The 22,967-nt window shown below is 43.4% G+C and overlaps 1 protein-coding gene across 10 annotated transcripts in view; it reads right to left on the bottom strand.

The window, feature by feature from the left end:
• ANKS1A (ankyrin repeat and sterile alpha motif domain containing 1A) overlaps nt 1-22,967 on the bottom strand; it is a 194,096-nt gene that overhangs the window by 71,107 nt on the left and 100,022 nt on the right. For 8 of the 10 annotated variants that reach the window (XM_045543541.1, XM_045543539.1, XM_045543540.1 and 5 more), the window contains 3 exons: nt 22,835-22,927; nt 17,523-17,643; nt 3,118-3,704 (listed from right to left, as the gene is read on the bottom strand). In XM_045543541.1, coding sequence (XP_045399497.1) covers nt 3,118-3,704; nt 17,523-17,643; nt 22,835-22,927 — 801 coding nt within the window. The remainder of the gene's footprint in view (nt 1-3,117; nt 3,705-17,522; nt 17,644-22,834; nt 22,928-22,967) is intronic. The other 2 variants (XM_045543546.1, XM_045543549.1) reach the window with 2 other exon arrangements.

Genomic DNA, 22,967 nt, shown 5'->3' with positions numbered 1-22,967 from the left:
ACAGACAATTCATAGGATTGATCTTTAACCATTATTGGGGAAATTGTAGGATTAAGTATTTCCCTGTTATTTTTGCAAAGCCACCCCTTTCATCATGCAGGCACCAAAGTGGAACAGGCGGTACAGCTGGGGCTCAGAGCTGGCTCTGCTCACTCCCGACCCTGAGTCGTCAACTGCCCTGCACTGCATTCTAGGAGCAGCCTGGCAGAGACTACAAGAAACTCACAGTGACTTGCTCGGGCTGCCCAGCTCCCTGCCCCCTCCACCCCACCCAGTCTCCAGGCCTTAGAGTGAGGAGCTACACTGGGCCCAGGCTCCCCTGGAGCAGCTTTTCCTACCTCCTGGGGGTCTAATGACAATAAAGAAAAAAAATCAGCAAGAACAGGATATGGCAAAGCAGCCTTCAGGCACTGGCCAGGGGTAGGGTGGGGAGCAGTCATTAACTACCATCCCATTTGAGGAAATCTTGCCAAAGCCCTGGGTTTAGGGCCAATCACTGGGGAAAACACTTCTGAAGTTTCTCTTTAGATAGAGATATCCACAAAACCCAAGTATAATATGACTCAAAAACAATGTTGAAGGGTTACACATAAAGGGTGCTGTTAATGTTTACTGTGTAAGCAAAGCTTGATAGTCTGAATTCTTTCCAATGAGACCTCAATTGGCTTAAATTTTTTCAAATTTAAAATGTAGCAGTGCACCCAGAACGTCACCCACACCACAGAACTGGCCCACGACAGCAATACCTCAAAATAGTCCCTGGGTTCATGGTATGCACCTGCAGGGCACATGTACCTTCTCTCATTAAGATGCAAAGAGACAACTGGCTTATGAGCCCACACAGCCAACGTCCAGTAAGTGTGGCTTTGCCTGGGTGATTTCGTGTTTCTTCTCCAGGAGGAAATGGTGGCGCCCATAAGACTGCCGGGCAATGCTGCATGTTAACAGGACATAAATATCCGGTGAAGAATCACCCAGCACTACTGACCTCTCAGGGCGGGGGTATGCTCAGGAGAGGGAGTTATAAAGAAGAGGCAATTCATGAGCATGGTAAAGCTGTCTTCCAGCCCATTTGGAGGATTCTGAGATACTACCTTGACATCAAATCAAGTAGACATCCCTTGGTGTCTGTGGGGGGACTGGTTCTAGCACCCCTGTGAATACCAAAATCTGTGGATGCTCAAGTCCCTGATATAAAATGGAATACTATTTGCATATAACCTGTGCATATCCTCCCTATATGTAAATCATCTCTAGTTACTTAAATACCTAATACTATGTAAATAGTTTTTATACAGTATTTTGGGTTTTTTTAAAACTGTTGTATTGTTATTTTTTATTGTTTCTTGTTTCTAAATATGTTCGATCTACAGTTGGTTGAATCCATGAATGCAGAAACCCATGGATAAGTAGGGCTGACTGTACTCATTTTTTGGCCTCATGCTCAAGGCCCTCTCACTACGTGGTCCAAATCTCACTTTCCACTTTTATTTCCAACTCTCACCGTGCACACTCAACACACTGTAGAAACCAGATGACCTAAGCCTTCCCAACGCCATGCCTTTGCTCATGCTGTTCTGTCAGCCACCTTTCTTTATCCCACTAGTTTTAATATGGTTTTAATCATAATACTTGGTCCTTTAATTCCACATCAAATTTCACTGCTCTGTGATCCTTCCTGAAGTGCCTTCCTGCCTTCTCACACCTCCTGTCTGCACTCCCCCTTACTGATGTTTTTCTCTCTTGACCTCTCCTGTCATTTCAGAGCATATTGCACTTATCTTCATCCTAAGGCTTACACTGCCTGATCCTATAGTTGACTACAAATTAAAATAACTCTGTTTTGAAAAACAAAGGTAGACCGCACATTTCTACAAACCCACATACCTTGTGTGTAATCTCCTAGGCATTCCCCTCCCCCCAGGTATCTCGGTCATAGCAATTTTCTACTAGAGGCCGCATCTAGTACAGGCCCACCAAATATTTATTTTCCAAGCAATGAAAATTTTCTTTTGCACAGGATTCCTCTGCCTCTGACTAATCAGAGTCCTAAGCCTCATCTTATCTGGAGATAGTGCTGGAAGAATTGCCCCACCCTGTTCCCACACTGGAAATGGCATTGGCTTTGGTTTACATAGCTTTGCAGCAGCAGCCCAAATAGAGTTGGGTAGGGCATTAAGTCTACAGATTGTTCAGATGGACATGTCAGCTGTACTGTTCCCCTCCTCTTGGAGGGCTAAATGCGTCTCTTGAAATTGTTCCTGGTAGACAGACCCATGCCACTTCAAAGGCAGCTTCCTCCCAGCAAGAAGCTTGCAAGGGTGGCACTTTAACATTCCTGGGATGTTTACCAATCTTTGATAGACACATTCTTCTGCCCAGTAAGACATGCCATAGGTCACTGAAAAATATCTGGGTACAAATATTTTACAACTATTGTAACTGTTCTGTAACAACGCTTATGAAAGGAACCTGGGCCTCTGACTCCAAATGTTTTCTACTCATTAATCTTTGTTTGCTGAACCACCTAGCCCTCTGCCTGACCAACCCGGGAATGTGGGATGGGCAAGGACACTTCTGCTGGAAGAAGCATTTGGCCTTTCAGGGGAACACAGTACGAATAACCTTGGAGAAGCAGGGAAAAGAAAAGCTCCCTTCTGGTCCCATTTCTGTAGCTTCTCCCCAAGCGCTACCTCTCTCAAACCCTCCCCACCCCCAACTCCCAGCTAACCCTGGATCTTCTCTCTTCCTCCCAAATGACTCCCAGGGAGTAACTCCAGCTCTTCTAAGCATCTTCAGGGTGAGCATGATTCCCTCAATGGGGCTGACGGGATCCAAACAGTTCCTAGTCATTGCTAGAAACTGCCCCTCCCTCAGCTCCACTCTGCCGGGGCCTCCACCCTCAAGTTTAACTGTTAATGAACCTGACTTCTATGCCTCAGCCTACCTGGGGCTTGTCTTCCCTTGTGGTTTGTCAAAAACATTCTAGTCACAGTGGGAAGGAACCAGGGCAACTGTGGCTCAGATCCTGGTCCCAGGAGTCCACACACAGGGGAGCTACGGTAGAAGTGGCCAGCCTGGCCAGCCCAGCTCTCTGTGACGTCACATCGGCCTTACCTCATCCCACTCCGAGGCAAAGGAGGGCGACTTCTCCAGCCTCTTCTTCCCAATGCTGCAGTTGGACAAGGACTCGCTCCGACTCCCCATGGTAGCGTCCTCCGTGGGTGAGCAGGTCAGGAGATCAGAGTCAGACTTGGACAAGCTGCGGCTGAGTTTGAGTTCAGCTTTGGGTCTGCTGGTGGGAGGGGCTCGGCTTCTGGCCCCGCTCCGGTCTCCTTCTTCAGCACCACCAGGGTGCGGAGATGCTGTGTGAGTCAAAGTTTCAGGGTGTGATCGGCTATTGGTGGTGGGCAGGCCTGCCTGGTAGCCCACTCTCTTGCTCTGGTCTAGGACACTGGGCTGGGGGGCTCCAGGAGTATGCACACCCGTCTCCTCCAGCTGCATGCTGGCCTCGTGGCAGGCGCCCTGCTGGGGGGAACCGTCTGGATGGCTCTGGCCAGTGGCAGAGAGCAGTTGGAAAGGGTCCTGCCCCACCTCACACACTGGGGAGGAGCCGTGGAGGAGACCTGAGAACTGCTCTGGGACCTGCCCGTCCTGCCGCTCCGCAGAGTCCTGGCTCCAGCTGCTGCTGCTCCGCCTGTGGTCTTGGAGTGGACAGAGAGACAGAGAAATAAAAAATTAAATTTAAACGTGGCAAAAATCAACAAAGTTCCAATGCAGTGAGCGTACAGCAAATCACAGGAATTGAAAACAGAGAGAAAGAGAGAGAAGCTGGATAGGCTAGGGAGGGGGGAGAAAAGAGAGAAGAAAGAGGAGGGAAGAAGACAGTTTTCGTATTGTTCTTAATGTTCAATTTGTCCCCAAAGTCAGAGAATTTATGAAATTCCAAACACTGGCCTGATTAATGCTATCTGGCAGCCTTCCCTGTTGTAAGATTTCTGTTAACATTAACGACCAGACCTTGCTATATAAGGCGAGAAGAGTGTTAACTATATCCTACAGAAAGGACACAGTGAGGACAGGGTGAGTGGACACGGAGAAGTGAGAGAGAGACGGCGAGCGTGCGAGAGAGCGAGCATGAGCAAGTGAGACTCGCTCCTGGAACATCTGATACATTTCCATAAAGGCCAAAGTGTTATTTAGAGCCACCCGCCCTCCCTTCCTCTGGGAAGCAGTAACCGAGGAAAAAAAAAAATGGAGGTCATGATCCACAACCTGCAACTTCTGGAATTCCTTAACTGAAAGTGCAAAACAAAACAGCAGAGAATAACTGCTTCCTTCCTCAGAGGGGGCCATTCAGAGTTCCACGCCTCATCCTTCCTTCCTCAGGGAGCGCAGACTTTCTTTCTTTTTCTTTTTTTTTTTTTTAATGTGCACATCTCGCTCTTTCCAAAGCCTCCAGCTGCTGATATTTGTTTAAGTTTAACCTTAGTTGATCCACTGAAAACAAAACGGTCTAATTTGTCAATGCCAGAAGACATTTGCAGTTCTCTTGAGACTTCCCTAACATCCTAGAAATCTGACACTACTAGCTCACGAGGCCAACTACTACTGTACACTCAAATATCTCTGCCCCAAAGCAGCGCAAACAACTGGCCAAATCAGAGTCTAACATCAGCACCACATGGGACACCCAGGCGCTTTCTCTGCACGAACTCAGGCCCATTGAAGATGTTAACCCACATCATCAGGGTGACATAACAACACTATATTCACATTCCAAAGTTAATATTCAACTTTATCTTCTCTATAAGTGAAGTCTATGGTACCTACACCAATGATTCCCTAGTCTGTCCAAAGCTCCCAAGAACTCTTCATGAGATCAGAGAATCTTAGAATCAAAAGGGAGAGTTTGACTATTTTTACAGATGAGAAATCTAAGGCCCACAGGCCTTTAGTGGTTTGCCCAAGGTGCTGGAAGAGAAGACTTTAACCTAGGAGGCTGAAGGTCTGGCTCTGGTCCTGGCTGTGCTGCTCTCTAGCTGTGTGGCCTTGGCAGTGATTTCATCTTGCTGGGCCTCAGTGACTAAAATAAGTGGGTTGGGCTGCACAATATTTTAATGTCACGATGGTGATGAGAAACCTAGTCTGCACCATGCTGTGATGGCAGACTGCTCCCCCTCAGGGATGCTAGAGCCCCGCCCGGGTGCCCCTCCTGCTGCTGCCCGCAGAGCACCCACTCTGCCTCATCAGCATGCCTGCAGCCCCGAGACCCCTTCCTGAAGCTCAGTTCCACAACTGAAAAGGGCAGTCGGGTGAGGAGGGGTGCAAAATGAGCAGCACTTTATAAACGGGGTGTTCTAAAGCACTGTCTCCATCACCTAGGCACGACGCTAATGTCTTTCAAGACGGCCTTTAAGGAAGGATCCCAACAACCAACTCTCACAACGAGCCCATCTTCCTGAGGTCTGAGCAGGGACGTGGTTCCGTCCACCCCACCCTCTCCAGAAGAGCAGTTCCGGCTCCAAGTCTGTTCGGCTTTTGGCAAGTCTGCAGAGGCTGCTGCAGGGCAGCCAACTAGCTCCGCTTTACTGCTCTGATTACTTATCCACAGGAGCCCAGAAGCATGAACTCTGGCATCTTCCTCAATACTTGACTGTTTCACGCCTTTCACACCTCTAGCTCACAAACCCAGCACCCCAAAGGCCAGGACCCGAGCAATGAACAAGCCCTAAATGACTTGAATCATTTCTCCAGGGAAGAAGAAATGGCGAGTACACAAGAGTTCCATACAGCTTAACTGAGGCCCGAGAAGCCATGACTCACAGCTACAAATATCACACACAACAGCTGGGAGACGGAACAAAGCTATGCAGTGGTGTTGCATGGTGGGGCCACAGAGAGGATGACATACGACCACCTAATGGTGGTTCAGGCCAATATACGTCCTCGGAGAAGCTGATGGGGAGAACTAACTGAGCTACAAAATTTGCCATCTCTGGGATGATATTCTAATGGCCAACTTCCTATAAATCCTTGCCCAAGGTGCAATGTCCCTCTGACTCCATTTGAATGCAAGAAGAGGACCTGGGTAACAGGAGAACGGGCTTCTGCTGCTCTGCATCAGCTTCATATTTAACAATTTGGGGGGAGGAGTCGGAGGGGCTTCCAGCAACACAAGAAAAACATCGCAGCCTGGATCATATTGCGTGGGTGGACCTCAGAACCCAGGCCACAGAGAATGTTCTGACTGCTGCTGTGGGAGCTGACAATGCAGGCCCTGTCAAACAGCCACCCAGTCACGCTATCAATGAAGAAAGAGAGACAGATGCCAAGAGCTCAATACCAACAGATGCCGGGGGAAGGAAGTGGGCAGAAAGAAGAAATGGAAACTATGGAGGAAAGAAATATGTAGAGAGGAAGAATCTCTGAGGGTCATAATCCCATTACAGAAACCACAGTCTACCAAGATTTTGTGAAGTATAAGAAGTGATGGAAAGGGAGTCTTATAGTTACATGACTCACCCAGGCAATTCCTAGGAAAGACACCTTGGTATCTGAAAAGCTGGCTGAGATCTAAGAACCTGAGGATCTTAATAAGCCTGGTGTTCTCTTCCCATAGAAAACTATATTCAAGGCTAAGACCTATTTCTTAGCAAATCAATGGGTGGGGAAAAAACTAATCAATGGTTTCTTCCTTCTGCAAAGTCAGGATAATATAAAATCTCTTAGGGACAAAGTGCTAACAATATATACTAACCAAGTGGCAGATCTGGAGCAAATTCCTTAACAACTTTGTGCCTTAGTATTCTCATTTCATAAGACGTTGTGAGAATTAAATGATATGTGTAAAGCATTAAGAACCATGCCTGGCACATGGAAAGCTCTCAATAGATACTAACAGTTGTTATTATCCTCTATGCAGGATCCATCACAACATACTTTGCTCACAGGTAAGATCAACTACTTCCCCATTCCTCACAGGTCTGTCCCAAGGATCAAAGACAATGTACATGGAAATACTTTCTAAGATATAAAGCACTTTACAAGCATCCAGTACCTTCCTCATCCTTATAACTCTCAACAGCAGAAAGAAGGTACAGAAGGTAATATGGTGAAAGGGCTGAAGTGAGAAACTGAGACAGGCCCCAAACTGTCACTATAACCACTCGTTCCATCAATAAGCATGTGCAAGGTATCTGCTTTCAGGGGGCACTCAGGTGACAAAGATGAAGGCAGCAAGTTGGCCTCGGTGATGTTGGAAGAGACTGGCATATATAGAAATAATTAGAAGGTAAAAATTAATAGACTTTATTTTATTTTATTTTATTTTATTTTATTTTATTTTATTTTATTTTATGTAGAGTCTCACTCTGTTGCCTGGGGTAATTTCTTTATATTTTTAGTACAGAGGGGGTCTCGCTCTTGCTGAGGCTGGTCTTGAACTCCTGACCTCAAGCAATCGTCCCACCTTGGCCTCCCAGAGTTGCTAGGGTTACAGGCGTGAGCCACCGTGCCCAGCCTAATAGATGCTTTAAAGAAAGGCATAAACCACAAGCACAGTGGGCAGAAAGGAAGGCATGATTACTTTGAACTTGGAGGCGTCTCAGAGGAACAGCTTTTGAGCTGGTTATTGAAGAAGAAGAAAGACCTTGTCAGGCTTAAAGAGAAGTAGAAATACATTCAAAAAGGCAGAGACACGAAAGTTCTCTGGGACCAGTGGAGTGGCAGAAGAGGACCCTTAGGCCTGAGGCCTTCCTTCCAATGGGAATCACTGTGCTTCCACTGGGCACCTAGGCAGCTTCTGACACTCCCCCACACTGCCCTCTGCCCCCCTCACAGTCTGCCCTTCTAGGACACAAACAAGGAGGTAACAGCACACAGAGAGGGGAGGCCGTTTCTTACCCTCCGTACATCAAGGCCAGCTGCTCTACTGAATAGGACACACCAGCCCCTTCCGATCTTTACTCATTTCCCTTTTCCCCTGTGAGCTGCTGAAGCAAGGGGTCTTCTGTGTTGCATTTTAATTACTACTATGATCCACGGGATCTCAAGGGCTTTGAATAATAACATTTGAACATTTACACATTGTCAGTCACCTCTGCCCATTAAATTAAGGCTGAAAAATGCAGCTCATGTGGGGAGTTGTTCAAATCAACCCTCAGACCCAGAAGGCTGGTACCCAGTTTCCCAGGTTGTTCTGCTTTCTCTGTTCCATTAGGACTGGAATCCTCCAACTGCCTAGTCACTACGGTGAGCAACAAAAACCACTTATGTCCAGGAGAATGCCTAAGTACCTGGCTGCTTTTAGAGGGTCACCATGCTTTCCCCAGAAGGTTATGCAGACATTTGCTGAAGACTGAGATCTGACAAGACAGATAGACTGAGAGTCCATTCTGGTCCATAGCAACCTGAGAAACAGAACAAGAGGCAGACTGGGATTCAAGAGGCCCAAGTTGTAGTCCCAGCCCTGTGACTTTTCTTCTCTAGGTCTCTTTCAAAAAATGAGTGGCTGGAATATATTCTCTGGGGTCCTGAGATTCAGTATGGTTTGAATCTGTGATTAGATGACCTCTCCAAGTCCCTTCCAGTTCTATGATATTATGAATAGCACAGGGCTTCTGATGAAATGGTTTTAGCCACGGGCTTTGGATTCAGCCAGACTAGGGCTTAAGCCTCAGCTCTAATACCTAACCTCTTCTTCCTCATCTATTAAACATGGATAAAAATAGCCCCTACCCTGAAGATTTGTCTTGAGATATACAATGACATAATCAATGTAAATGAACTCAGCACAACAGCTGGCCCTTAGGAAGCATTCAGTAAATGACAGCTGCTATCATTGTCATCATTTTCCATTTACAACCATTTCTGAACTCAGCTCATCATGATAACACTGTACGCAGAGGTTGGTTTCCTTCCTCCCAACTCTGCAAAGGAGACCAAACAGTTGGTTTCAAGTGGCCCTGTTAACCAGGCAGAATAAAACTCAAATGCCAGGGAAGGTCAGAAGTCTTGCAAGTTTGGGTCAGGATTACATGTAACACCGTGGTGGAGAATCTTCAGACTAGGAAGCATCTGTACTCACTTTGGTGTCTGTAGGTACAGCCCAGCTTTGGGACTTAAGACTGTTCCACACTGACTTGGTCCAAATCACCTCATAACCTATGGCTCCCCCATTTCTTTAAACTCCTCCCAAAGAGTCTATTCACTGCCTATCACTGGACCTCTGGCCCCCGAAGCTTCCCTATTTTTCAATATACCAGCTTTGCCTGGATTAGTTTCCAACCAGCCACGATATCTAACCGTGCCTAATTTAATAGCACATTTGCTGTCTTTGTTCCCCTTGATCTTCTGCCAGTTTCAGCACTGGGCATCACAGCCATTTGCTTTCTCGTCTCCAGTTGCTGGAATGTTGAGCCCTGTTAAATACTCAAGAAACAACTGACTGAATCCTCTACCAATTCACCCAACTCAGCTGGCTTCCGACAGCACCATTTATGAAGTACTAGTCGTCCTGTGCCAGACACTGTGCTAAGCATTTTCTTTTTAATATTCACAACCATGAGGTAAGAATTAGTATCCCTACTCTAAATGTAGAAACTGAGGCTTAAAGAAGTTAAATGACTCCCTAAATAAGAGTCACCAGCCAATAAGTGGTAGAGCAAGAATTCAAATGCAAGCCTGATTACCGGGCCCAGCAATCCTTCTATTCATTTCTTGAAAACTATGATATCCTAAGACCAATTCCTCATCTTTTCTGTTCTTTTCAAACCATCATCTTTACCCACAGCACCTGTACTCCTGGAGGATAATCACACAAATTTCCTGAGAAGACTTAGATCAAAATTCCTACTGCTACTCTCAATGCCTTGTCAAAATTTGGGGGTAATTTCCTCTGTTCCCACCTATCTCAGAGACATCATCTCCCTGGTTAGGATATCCCCAATGGCCTTCTAACTGCCTAACACTTTTCCTAGTGTTCACCCTTCTAGACATATCAATGAACACTGTTACTGGTTGCCTCCAATACCCCACTCTCTCCTTCCTTGGTTGTGGGGTTTTTCGATAGCTCCACAGCCACCTAGAATAAAGACTACATTTCCCATCTCCTTTGTAGCTGGGTCTAACCACATGACCAAGTTCTGGCCAATGGGTTATAAGCGAGAGTGGTATGTGTAACTGTTGGGAACTATCTTTAAAGTGTCCTTCTCCCCTTTCTTCCTTCATGCTGATGGTGTGAACTTGAATAGCCACCTTGAACCATGAGACAGCAGAAGGAGACTAGGTCCTTGACAATCATGAACTGCCATCTAGCCTTCCTTACTTCTGAACATCTCTCTTATTTAAACTGCAGTTATTTTGGGTTTTCTGTCACAATCAGCCTTGGCTTCTAAGAAACTGCATTATTCTAGTTTTCTTCTTGTGTTTCTTTCCCCTTGTGCCTCTAAATACAAGTTCTATTCTTGACTTCTTCCATCTCTCTAGTCTTCCAGCAATTGATTCTCTTTTATGTTAACCATCACCTCAACTTGGATGATTCATGAATCTGTATTTCTAATCTCAACATCTCTCAAACATCAGACCCACATTTCCAAGTATTTATGGAGTAAACCTGGATATTCTCTGGTGCCTAAAACACCTTAACATATTCAAAATTGGACTTAATATCTTCCTTCAACTGTGCCCCTCCCTCAATCCCCTATTTCTGTTAGCTATACACTATTTGCTCAATTAACCAGGCTCAAAACCTCAGAATCATCCTGAATACCCTCTCCTCATTCTTCCACATTTTGTTGTACGGTCTTGTTAATTCTACTTCCTCAATATCTCTCCCATTCCTACTCTCCTTCCTATAGCTTCCTACTGGGCTCTAATTACCTTCAAGAGACTCCTTGAAGTCTCTTGACTTTAAAGTATCCCTGTCTCTAGTTTGTCCCAGCCTAAGCAATCTAAGAGTCCTCAATTAAGTATTTTTTAAGTATGGCTGCTATCCTGTCACCCTATTCAAAGGGCTTCAACAACACTGTACTGTTCTTGGAATAAAGAGTGACATTGGAGATCCAATACTCCATGACAAGTTCCCTTTGTTCCAGCAAACTGGACTACTTACCATTATCCAAACATCCTTTTCTATCTTCTCCCATCAGCTCACTGTTGTTTACGCCACCCCCCGCCTGGAGTGCCTTCTCCTTTCTCCTTACTTCTGCCTATCACGTGGAATTCTATTCTACCAATTTAACATATTCTGCCCTCTTTTGATTATTTTACAATGTCTCATGTACACATATGTATACAAATGGATGTTGATACATTTGGTGGAAAGAAATTTAAATGTGCAGTTCACAAGGCTTGGACTTGTTCCATAATGGAAAGAAAAGTGAACTATTCCAACTCCAAAACATAATAGGAAGAAGACAGTTATACAGCAGGGCTCTTTGCAAAAGCTCCTCTAATGCAAGAAGGTGAGAGGCAAAGTGCTGTTTTTTGTTTTGGTTTTTTTTCCCAATTCCTTCAGATTTTCTACTCTTTTCATCTTGTAAAACCAAAATTGTATAACCATTAAACAATAACTCCCCATTCCCCTCTCCCCTCAGCCCCTGGCAAGCACCACTCTACTTCCTGTTTTTATGATTTTGACTATTTAAAGTATCTCATGTAAATGGAATCATACTATATTTGTCTATGACTGGCTTATTTCACTTAGCATAATACTCTCAAGGTTCATCCATGTTAACGGCTTGTTAAACTGTCTCATTTATATTTTCTGCCTTTGGGAAAAGCACCCAAATTTATTCCTTGCCATCTACCTTAAAAAGTTAGCCTGGACCAGGTGCAGTGGTTCACGCCTGTAATCCCAGCACTTTGGGGGCCGAGGTGGAAGGATCACTTGAGCCCAGGAGTTCAGGGATAGTTTGAGCAACTTAGTAAGACCCCCATCTCTGCCAAAAAAAACAAAAACAAATAAAACAAAAACAACGGAGCATGGTGGCCCACACCTGTAGTACCAGCCACTTGGGAAGCTGAGGCAGGAGGATCACTTGAGCCCAGGAGAGTTCAGGGCTGCAGTGAGCTACGATTCCAACACTGTACTCCGGTCTGGGCAACAGAGCAAGATCCTGTCTCTTAAAAAAAGCTAGCCTGCACTTTTAGGTAAAATGGTAGATTGAACATAGGTACCTATTTTCTCTTCTTTCTGAAATCTCACTAAACCAACAGTGAAAGTGGGATTCCAAATGAAAACACTCCTGAGAAAACACAATCCTAGACTGGCAAATGGAAAAGCCAAGATTTACACTACAGAATTCCCCAAAGGCTAATGAACTGGTACTCTGATGCAGGAGTAGAGAAGCTAAAGCAACAGTTTCTTCCCCTTTAAAAGGATTAAGGTCTTCATACCCATGCACAAACTGTGCAAAGACCCAAAGGCACAGCTCTCAGGAACACTGACTTAAACCTAAAAACCCTCAGAAGTGTAGCTGCATGCCAAAGGGTCCACATGTATCTCTGTCTTCAGATAATCATTCATCATTGTCGCCACTAAGTACCACTTCACCTGGACCCAAACACTATTAGTGGATGCTATAAAAAAGCACCACAGAGAACAATATGACTTTTAGAGCTCTTGGCTACTTTCCCATGTGCTGTCAAACCTGGAAAGTTGTCCACTGTTTCTCTGAGTGGTCACACGTCCAGACTGTCCAGTGAGCAGAGTCCCCCCCTGAACAGAAATAGATGACCATGCTGCGCAAAACAGGAAACACTGCTCTCAGTGACGCCTGCCCTGTATAATGACTTTTCCTATATTTGAAACCATTTAAGTAACAGGAATACCCAGTTTAATAAAACTCTCACAAAACTACGTGGGCTTAGTATCTTTTTGGAGGTGATGGGCTTTCTACTTCATGGATCTATTAAAGCTTTCTATTTCTGTCAGTGTTTGTCATTTCTACAGGCACAGACACCATCTCTGGGCGGGAAAGCTCTTCCCTCTGCAGGGCAGGGCGTCAGCACTCCTGGTCAGCAGACACCAGGCGCCGCAGCAACCCGCTTCAACCAGGCATGGTAGCGGACCCCAACTCTCCCAGCTTATAACTCTCTTATTGTTAATTTCTAAAATCTCTGAATTTGTGCTTACACTTTATACCACTCCTACATGTAGTGGTTTATTTCTCTTCCCTTTATCAGAACTGTCAGAAACCTTTTTTAAAAAAATACATTTTCATTTTAATGATCAAGTCTCTTTTGGTTTCTTTACTTCATTATATCTGCTTCCTTTAACATGTTAATCATAAAGTAAACCATAAAGTATGACACGCATACCATAAGGTATGTGAAGCATACCGTCTGCTTTTCTCTCTTTAATAATCCCTTAATACTCTCTCATTAAGTACTCTCTGTACTTTCTTTTGGTTAACTTTTAATCTTCCCTGTTTTTTAACAAATGACTTTAAGATATAAACTTTCCTCTGAGTACCACTTTGGCCAAATATTATAGGTAGCTATAAAAAGTATTTCCACTACCATTAATTTCTATTTAGAAAAATAGAAAGAAAAAAGATAGTTAACTCAGAGACTAAATATATAACAGTAATCAATAAGATAAAATGCTCGATTTCATTAGATTAGGCAAATGCTAATCTCAAAAGACACTTTTTTTGCTTTTAATGAGAAACATTAAAGAGTGACAGCACACGGTGTGGGTGACGGTACGGGGAAGAGGGGCTCTCTCACCATTAAGGGAGGGCAGTTAGTGCCACCAATTAGATCTGACCATGCACACACACTCTGACCAGCTAGCTCTACGTTCTGTCAATCTCTTTCAGAGAAGTACTCTTGTAAGCATATAGCAACATGTGTACAGAATGTCCACAGCAGCATAACTCATAACAGAGAAATCCTGTAGACAACTTAAACATTCATCAAATGGAGAATAGAAAAATGAGTTATGGGATATTTAACAGTCATTAAAAAAGAATAAGTAGATTTTAAGAATCAAAACAAAACTGTATCCATGATCTATAGACAAGGTAAAACAAAAACCAAGTTTGTAAACCAGTTTGTAAAATATGATCCCTTGTTAGGTTAAACACAAACAAAAGAATTTCACATAGTCACTTGTGTACCAAGACAGCAAATGGCCCTAAAGCATACATCACACGTTCAAAATGGTTACTTCCACAACTGAGTAGCAGGGAGGTGAGAAGAACCTTAGCATCATATTTACATTCACTTCTGTAAAGTCTGAATGCTTTTTTCTTTTCAGTGAGCATATTCTAATATAATTTAAAAATTAAAAAATCTCCCATCTTACCCCTCACAATGTAGTTTCGTGAATTATATTAAAGAGAGGTTAAAAGCTCTGGAAGTCTCATGAACACAGCCTTTGGAACGCTAATCAATTAATTCATAAAAGCTGCATAAGATAATGACATTAACGGACAACCCGGAAAGATTTAGTATTTACTAACCCACAACGTGGTCTGCTGTTGTGCCTCACTTCTACCAACCCTGGCAGGCATTCCTTCCAGGTGAGCTTTTCCTGCCAGGCTGCCAGGACAGGCAGGGCTTCTGAGAAACTGACAGAGCCCATTTTCATATTTAATGTCTCAATCCCTTTGTCTGAAAGCTCTTTGAGTGGTCCAAGCAGCAAGCCTGGAGACAGGCTCATGCCGCAGGCTGTGGTTCAATTAAAGCTGCTTCCTACACCATCTACTATCAATGCTTAGCCCAACACAGTAGAGCTGGAAGAAACCAAAGCAAAGGAGGATCAGATGTGAGGTCCTAAGTCCTCCTTGGTAGTTCCCTTCTTAACCTGAAAATCTCTAGACCTGGGGATAGAAAATTCCTATCAGGGGCAGTTGGCAGCCAAGAAGACCAGCCCCATTTATGAAGTTCATCTGACTTTTCCCTTTTGTTTCTTCCAAAGGTTGAACCAAGTGGTTCCAGATGAAACATCTGAAAGAGAAAGAATTGGAATCTCCCTCCAATGCTAAAGATTCTTTCCTCACTAAAAACCATTTTCAGAGCATTAAATTAATTGCTTGTTCTTTAAGGGTTAATTTCAGTATGATTTATTATCAAATGACTGGAGACAGCAATAGTGTTCTACTCCACCCTCTCTAAATGTTTTAATTAAAAATCTACCAACATGATTAGAAGATTGAATACAGTTAACAGTTCTTCCCAAATTGCTATATAGATTCAATGCAATCCTAATCAAAATCCCAGCAGGACATTTTGTAGAAATCAACAAGCTGAATCTAAATTTGAAAGACAATGGAACTAGACCATCTAAAACAACTCTGAAAAAAGAGTAACAAATTTGCCAAGGCAATTCAATGGAGAAAAGACAGTCCTTTCAACAAATAGGGCTGAAACAATTGGATATCCATATGTAAAAAAAAAAGAATCTTGATCCATACCTCACATCATATTCAAAAATTAACTCAAAATGGGATCATAGGTCTAAATGTAAAACCTAAAGCTATAAAATTTCCAGAAAAAACAGTAAGGAAAAATATTTGTGACCTTATCCATTAAAAAAAAGGATAAACTGAACTTTATCAAAATTAAGAACCTCTGCTCTTCAAAAGACACTGTTAAGGGAATAGAAAGACAAGTCACAAACTGGGAGAAAATTACATATCTGGTAAAGAACTTGTATCTAAAATATATAAAGAATTCATAACTCAATAATCAGAAAACAAAGCAATTTTTTAAAATAAGCAAAAGATTTGAATAGACATTTCCCTAGATAGAAGGATAGCAAATAATCATATTAACAGATGTTAAAATCACCAGTCATTAGGGAAATATAGACCAAATCCATTAATGAGATATCACTATACACCCATCAGAATGGCTAAAATGTTTTAAACCTGACAATATTAAGCACTGAGGAGAATGCACAGCAACTGAAGTCGTATGATGAGAATGTAAAACGGTACAACCACTCTGAAAAATGGTTTGGTGGTTTCTTATAAAGTTATTATTTCCTAGGGCCCAGCCATCCCATTCCTAGGTATAATATCCAAGTGAAATGAGAACTATGTTCACACAAAAGCCTGCCTGTATGTGAATGTTGATAGTAGCTTTATTTGTAATTGCCAAAAACTGTAAAAGACCCAAATGTCCCTAGATATAAACTGAGGTATATCCATACAGTGGGACAATATTTGGCAATGAAAAGGAACAAATTACCGGTATATGCAACAACATGGATGAATTTCAAATGCATTATGCTAAGTGAAAGGGGCCAGAGTCCCCAGGCTACAGACTGTATGATTCCATTTATATGACATTCAGGAAAAAGCAAAACGATTGGGACAGACATCACAGCAGTGGTTGCCAAGGATAAGGGAAGGGTGAGGGGCTGACCAGAAAGGGACATGGGAAAATTTTTTTGTGTAATGAAACTATTCTGTATTTTGATTGTGGTGGCAGTTATATAACTGTATTTGTTAAAACTCACAGAATTGTATACAAAAAAAGGATAACTTTTACCATATCTAAATTATAACTTTTTTAACAGCTCCAAATGGAAACCATAAAATACAAAATAAAACAAAAAAACTACTATGAAAATGACCACAAAGTTTCTGCATGCCAGAAAAGAAAACCTTTTAAATAGGACCATTAAAAATAAGGTCTACAATGTCATACACATATGCGTACGTCTTGCCATCCCAACCCTCTGACAGGTCTATTTCAAAGGAAAACATCTCATCCCCCATTCTTACCTGAACCACAGACTGTCTTAGGGTTGAACGGAGGCATTAATACCCCACAAAGGACCTATTACCTGCAAGTTATAGAGAGCTGGGAAAGGCCGCAAGAGTTCCTTAAAACCGCAGTGGGAATTGCATTTCCCCTTCTTGTTCTTCCTTAGGAGAACAGGGGTTGACACAAATTCTCCAGCAGTGCACACTCACCTCTGTCGTGACTGCATTTACATCGATGGGCTGGATCTCAGTACTGCAGCACTCACTCCCTTACAGAGGAAACTGAATTTTGCAGAGGCAATGAAAGTAGGCCAAGGCGACAGAGCACTCTAGTTACGGGGCGGCAGCCAATCACGGGCCCCTCCCCAGGAGCCTCTCACTCTGAGGTCAGGACTCAAAAGCAGAGTCTGTGCTATCAGCCTGAACCCAAAGGGACTGACTTGTTGGGCTTATTTTTCCACAGCCTTAACTCAAGGGTTTATGATTTGAGACCCCAAATCAATCTCTGCCACAGCACTGGCAGTCTCTCCTCCCACAGTTATCACCTTGTCTGATCTAACCTTTTCCTTGCTTCTCATGATGAAGATGGTGGCCAGCTCCAGCCCAGGGCATACAGTTCAGGTATTGAAAACAAAAGCCACAATGCACTCCCCACCCCACACTGTCCCCACCCAACTGAAACCCAACCGCCCCACCCAAGGAACATCATAGCTACATCATCCTCCCCTTCCACCCAGGATCACACACTTTCAAAATCCCTTTGGAGTTGTTTCTGCTGAGGAGTTGGGGAGAATGTACCTTTTGTTTTTCCATCCACCGATACCAGCTTCTTTGTCTCTGCCGTTAACAACAGCTCGTAAGGGTGCTCATCCTCTTCCCTGGCTGCACTCCCCTGAATCCGGGGTTTCACGGCCAGGACCTAAGAGAGAGAAACACCCAGTGCATCTCGAGCACATGGCTAAAAGTAAGACAGGTGGTGGGGAACAAATCTGAGATTATTGGCTCCTTTCTCAACTGAGAGGAAGGGAGGCAGGGAAGAGAAGGTGAATAACTCAAGTGTCACATAAACTCACAACTGCCTTTCTGGATATACACCTGTACCTCAAATCTCAATGGCCTTAGAACAGAATACTCCCTTTTCTTTGCCTCACTTTGTCAAAAATTTTAAGTGAAATCCAAGAGCCTTCTTTCCCTTGCTTCTCCCATGTCCACAATGGTCTACATCTGCGGTCCCCAACCCCCGGGCCACAGACTGGTACCAGTCGTGGCCTGTTAGGAACGGGGCCACACACCAGGAGGTGAGCAGTCAGCCAGGGGGGTTCATCTGTATTTACAGCCACTTCCCACTGCTCGCATCACTGCCTAAGCTCTGCCTCCTGTCAGATCAGTGGCAGCATTAGATTCTCACAGGAGGACGAACACTATTGTAAATTGTGCATGGAGGGACCTAGGTTGCAAGCTCCTTATGAGAATCTAGTGCCTGACGATCTGAGGCGGAGCTGAGGCGGTGATGCTGGCACTGGGGAGTGGCTGCAAATACAGATTATCATTGGCAGAGGGGTCTGACTGCACAATAAATGTAATGTGCTTGAATCATCCCAAAACCATGGAAAAACTGTCTTCCATAAAACTGGTCCCTGGTACCATAAAGGTTGGGGACATGGGGACAAGGCTGGTCTACATGATCTCTTTTCTGTGGATAATACCTCCCAAGCAGCTTTTAGCCATTCTCCATCATAAAGGCCAGCCTTCTCCATGTTTCCTTCCTAAGATGCACATATACTATCTATCCAAAGGCTGGACTCCTTCCCACTTTCCTCAGGAGGAACCAAAATGACTGACTGACTCTCAATGTTCGACATTTACTAGGAACCAAGTGCTCTATAAGTCCATTTCTATTTTTGCGAGGCTTTCTTCAGAGGTCCTGGGGGTTATAGGGAATGATTTCCCAAAAGCTGGTTTCCTACCACATTTATGATAACAACGGTTTTAAGTTACTTCCACCATCTCTGCTCTGAAGAGTCAAGTAGCTAGAACGTTTGAATTTCAGTAAGGAAAAAACAGCTCTGTCTACTAAGAAATCCCTAATCCAGGCAGCCAACTGTCTCTGATTAAATAACTGAACTAGAACTGCCTCCTACTCTCCTACTCCTGACAACTATGAGGCTTTGGTCACCTGAGGGCCTGGTGGCCACAGCTAGTCATAGTACCAGAGTAGCCACGCTTTCCCTCGAACCAAGCCAGAAACAGCATGGATAATGCCACAGCCACACTGAAAGAGACAATGGAGATCCTTGCTTTAGAAGGTAATTCTGGTGCAGCTGTCCTAAGAGTCCAATGTGTTTCCGGGTAGAATAGGAATAAGCTAGCATTAATACTAAGCTATGAGAAGAGCAAACCAAAGCACAAGATCTTTTTGAGCAATTTGGCTACAAGTAATGTATTATGAATAAGGGGTGGAGGAGTGAGAGGAATTCCCAATTCCGCTTAACATAATGAATGGAACCCTATAAATGTGATTCCGCGGCATACAGAGAACCTCCTCCCACACTGACACATCCCACAGCTCACTGGAAATGCATCAAGTTTGTGATTCACCAGGGTTTTGCTTCTTCGAGGCAGAGCTCACTGTGTTATGGCCTAATGAGACAAGGACTCTAGCAGCCTCAGACTAAAGAAAAACTGCAGCTCCTATTTGTTAACAAGGCTGCCACACTAAAGGCAGAAGGATAGTCTCTTTCCAAAATTCTGCTAAGCACAGCAGGAACCTCCACTTAGTGCAAGCTACCTGGAAGCTAAAAGCTATTTCATTACAATGAGCCATTTGCCCCTATTACTTATTCCTGGCCTCTTTAGGAACACAATTAAGGAAAAAAGAGGGACCATTAGGCAGTTCACACTGTGTCAACTTAATACCACTGGCTCTACAGGCAGGAATTTGTGTTGTGCAGGTTCACATGCCCATAGCTACCATTTATGCAGAGCCCTGGAAATCTGACGAGGTGAGTGCTCTGCACACAGCAAGAGCTCGCATGTAGCCCCAGGCATGCGCCCTTGAGAGGCAGGGAATTGACATACGGGATGCCCAGCCTATAATATCCTTTCTTTTCAAGGGCTGATGACTCCTATCTGGAAAATCAGGCCCACTGGACCTGTGTTCGCTCCGTGCCTGGCTCTTGTGCAGGAAAATGGAAGCAGAGATCATCAAATATCAGAGCTGGAAGAGACCCTAACCAGCACAGTCACAGCTAGACAGCACCTAGTTCCAGCCCTTTCATTTGCAGATGACAACCCCGCTTCACAGAGAGGTCTGGAGACTTGCCCAAGGTTCCATGAGAGCTTCCCACAGAGCCACCGCCATAAAACTCAACTCCCCTGATTCTGCACCTGATTGGCCTCATTTGTTCTACCTTTCGTTTTTTTTCTGCATCCAATTTAGAACCCTTTCCCTCCTTCAGATGTCTGATGAGAGTCCCCTGCTAATAGCCAGACAAGAATTAGGGTGATCTTTTCTTCCTGGTGCTGGCCCCTACCAGCTATGGGATTAAAATCTCACAATAAAGCAATAAACTTTTTCTTTGAGCCGTCCCAGCTCCCACTCAGGAAGCCCTATGTCATAGTGAATATGGCAATAACTGATTTTCAACAGAAAGGATTCTGCTCTTTACTAAATTACTCCTTAATCTTTTTTTCCCCTTTCCTCCAGGGCTGGCAGTAAATCAAAGCCAAAATATATATATTTTCTGCTATGTGGAAAGCAACATTTCTGCTGCAGAGAAAAGCTATGAGCAGTCACCACCTAACTGTGACCAGTGGAATGTCCAGTTGGGGTGTGGGCAGCTTTCTGGGAAGAGATACCACAGCAGCTGCAGTCTCCATGAACATTTAGCACATCTGAACAGAGGGAAGACTGCAGGCAGTCCTGATGCAGCTGGCAGCCCATTTGGTGGGACAAAAACATCTAAATAGCATGTGTGTGTGCACATGTCTAATTTTTTAAAGCCAGTTTCATGATCAGGTCATTAATCTAAAAAGCTCTCCTAGAGCCAGGCATGTTCCAGCTTCCCCTAAAGGTTTCTATGGGTCACCTGACAAGGACAAGCCCCAGGAATAGGGGTAAAAACATTGGGGCAGATTGCTTGCTAAATACCAAAGTCTAAGTTTGATGAAGCCAGTATCTCCTGAGAGATGAAGTTTAGGGTATTAAAGTTTTGAGAGTATAAGAAAAGATGGTGAAAGAACACAGAGTTAAAAAAAAAAAATCAGTACACTTTTAGAGAAGATCTATCCACTCAAACTATAGCATATGAACAAAATACGCCTGGATCATTAAAAGGATAATGACCCAGGCCTTATTACCTCTACATTCATGTACCTATAATCACCAGCAAATAAGCAAACGCAGGGCTCTCACCGTCTTCCAAATACCAACTCTGCTGGTCCAACTGATCCAGAATTCCAGGCTATTCAGAAGCAAGTTCTAGAAAATATATCTCAGACTCTCCCATCTAGAAGAGTAATACAGAGATTTCTTCCTCCACCCCCACCCCCACCTCTTGACAGTGTGTTATTGCGAAGTTGTATGCTTTAGAAAGTCTTGGGAGAATAGAAAGTCCTGAGTACAATACAGTATTTCTTTAAGAGCCTTGCCCCTATCCTTGGGCACTAGGAATTTTAATTCAAGTCTTTGTTAAAGAGGCAGCACAAGGCATTCACAGAGACACAGCCCTAACTGAATATGCTTCATATTACTAAGTTTCTCCTTGTAAAAAAGGGAGTAACGATGAAGCAAACTCCTATTTATATAAAAAGGTATAGGGATTTACCACATGCACTTGTATCTACTCAATGTATTATTACTCAGAGGTAATAATAAAAGGCTGCAATTCTAGAGACCCTCAGTTGGGACACTGACAATAAGTATTTATAATTAAGGGACAGAAATAAATAAGGACAGAATTTGTACCTAGCACAGACATCTTCCCCTATCTCCAACACTGACTTTTACATTTTAAAAACGGCTTCCTCATATTTATACATTTTGTTAAACTAAAGCAGTCCTTCTGGTTCTGTTGTGTTTATACTGAATAAAAGAACCTGTCTTGATGGTCCATGGCAATACTGTAAAAAATTATCAACTAAGACTTCTAGGGATAAAGTGATGAGACTTAATTAACTGGTTTATATCTGCTGATTTTTAAATTAGAGAACAATAGGGCATTGAATGAGCTACAAAATGACTATTAAAATTACATAATATTTTGAATAAATACTCCATAAATATATTCTCTGAACAGCAGGAAGTGTTTAAGGAGCATTTTGAAGGCAAAAGATCAAGGAAAACAATTTTCTTCACACACTTAAGTGATTGGGTTATTTGCCCCATGATAACATTTCTTTTTTAAAAGGTAGACTATTCTTTTCAAATAACCTTCTTGAATCTTCCTGCCTGCCTATCCCATACAATTCCTATTTCTTTTCTAATTGAATCTTCATGACTCAATCCACATTTGTTCTGGTGTAGAGTCTTCATGTGAAATGCACAGGGAAACTGCAAAAACAGAACTAAGATGTTTGGGGCAGAACCACCAAAACCTGCTACTGTGACACAGTCTAGAGAACAGTGATTGGGGAGATTCTGTATCTTGAATCAAGAGACAACCCAGGTAGAGTGGGCTTGGTGGCGCATGCTTGTAATCTCAGCTATTCAAGAGGCTGAGGTGGAGGATCTCTTGAGGCCAGGAACTCAAGGCTAGCCTGGGTAACATAGCAAGGATCGGCCTCGAAAAACAAAAAACAAACAAAAGACAACATAAGGTATAAATGCAAAAAGTGAGACTACTCAGCTTATTGGAGCCAGGAGAAAATGTGCATGTTTCACTTTCCATGTGGTATGGTAGATCAATAATTGGCCTGTCTGCTAGAGAGCTATATTAAAATTCTTTGTTTAGTATTTGAGTTTGAAGGCCTTGTTCCAGATTACTGGTACACACAATACAAATTTACAATCCAAAAGGTGATAAGAAAGCAAAGTTTTCTTTGAGCACACATTAACGCACTTTCCAACAAACTCAAATTTCAGTGATGGGAATAAACCCTCAACCCTCTACCTCAGAAGCTGTCAAGGGAAAATACTTCTTATCTATTCGGTCTTCCTCCTCTTCATCGGGTGGTGGCTTTGCTGGAGGTGGTGGACGTTCCCTCTGCAGAAGAGAAAAAAAAATTATTTCTACTATCTCTTTT

The sequence above is a fragment of the Lemur catta genome, chromosome 2 (assembly GCF_020740605.2).
Source record: "Lemur catta isolate mLemCat1 chromosome 2, mLemCat1.pri, whole genome shotgun sequence".
NCBI lineage: Eukaryota > Metazoa > Chordata > Mammalia > Primates > Lemuridae > Lemur > Lemur catta.
This window is presented reverse-complemented; position numbering and strand designations above follow the sequence as displayed.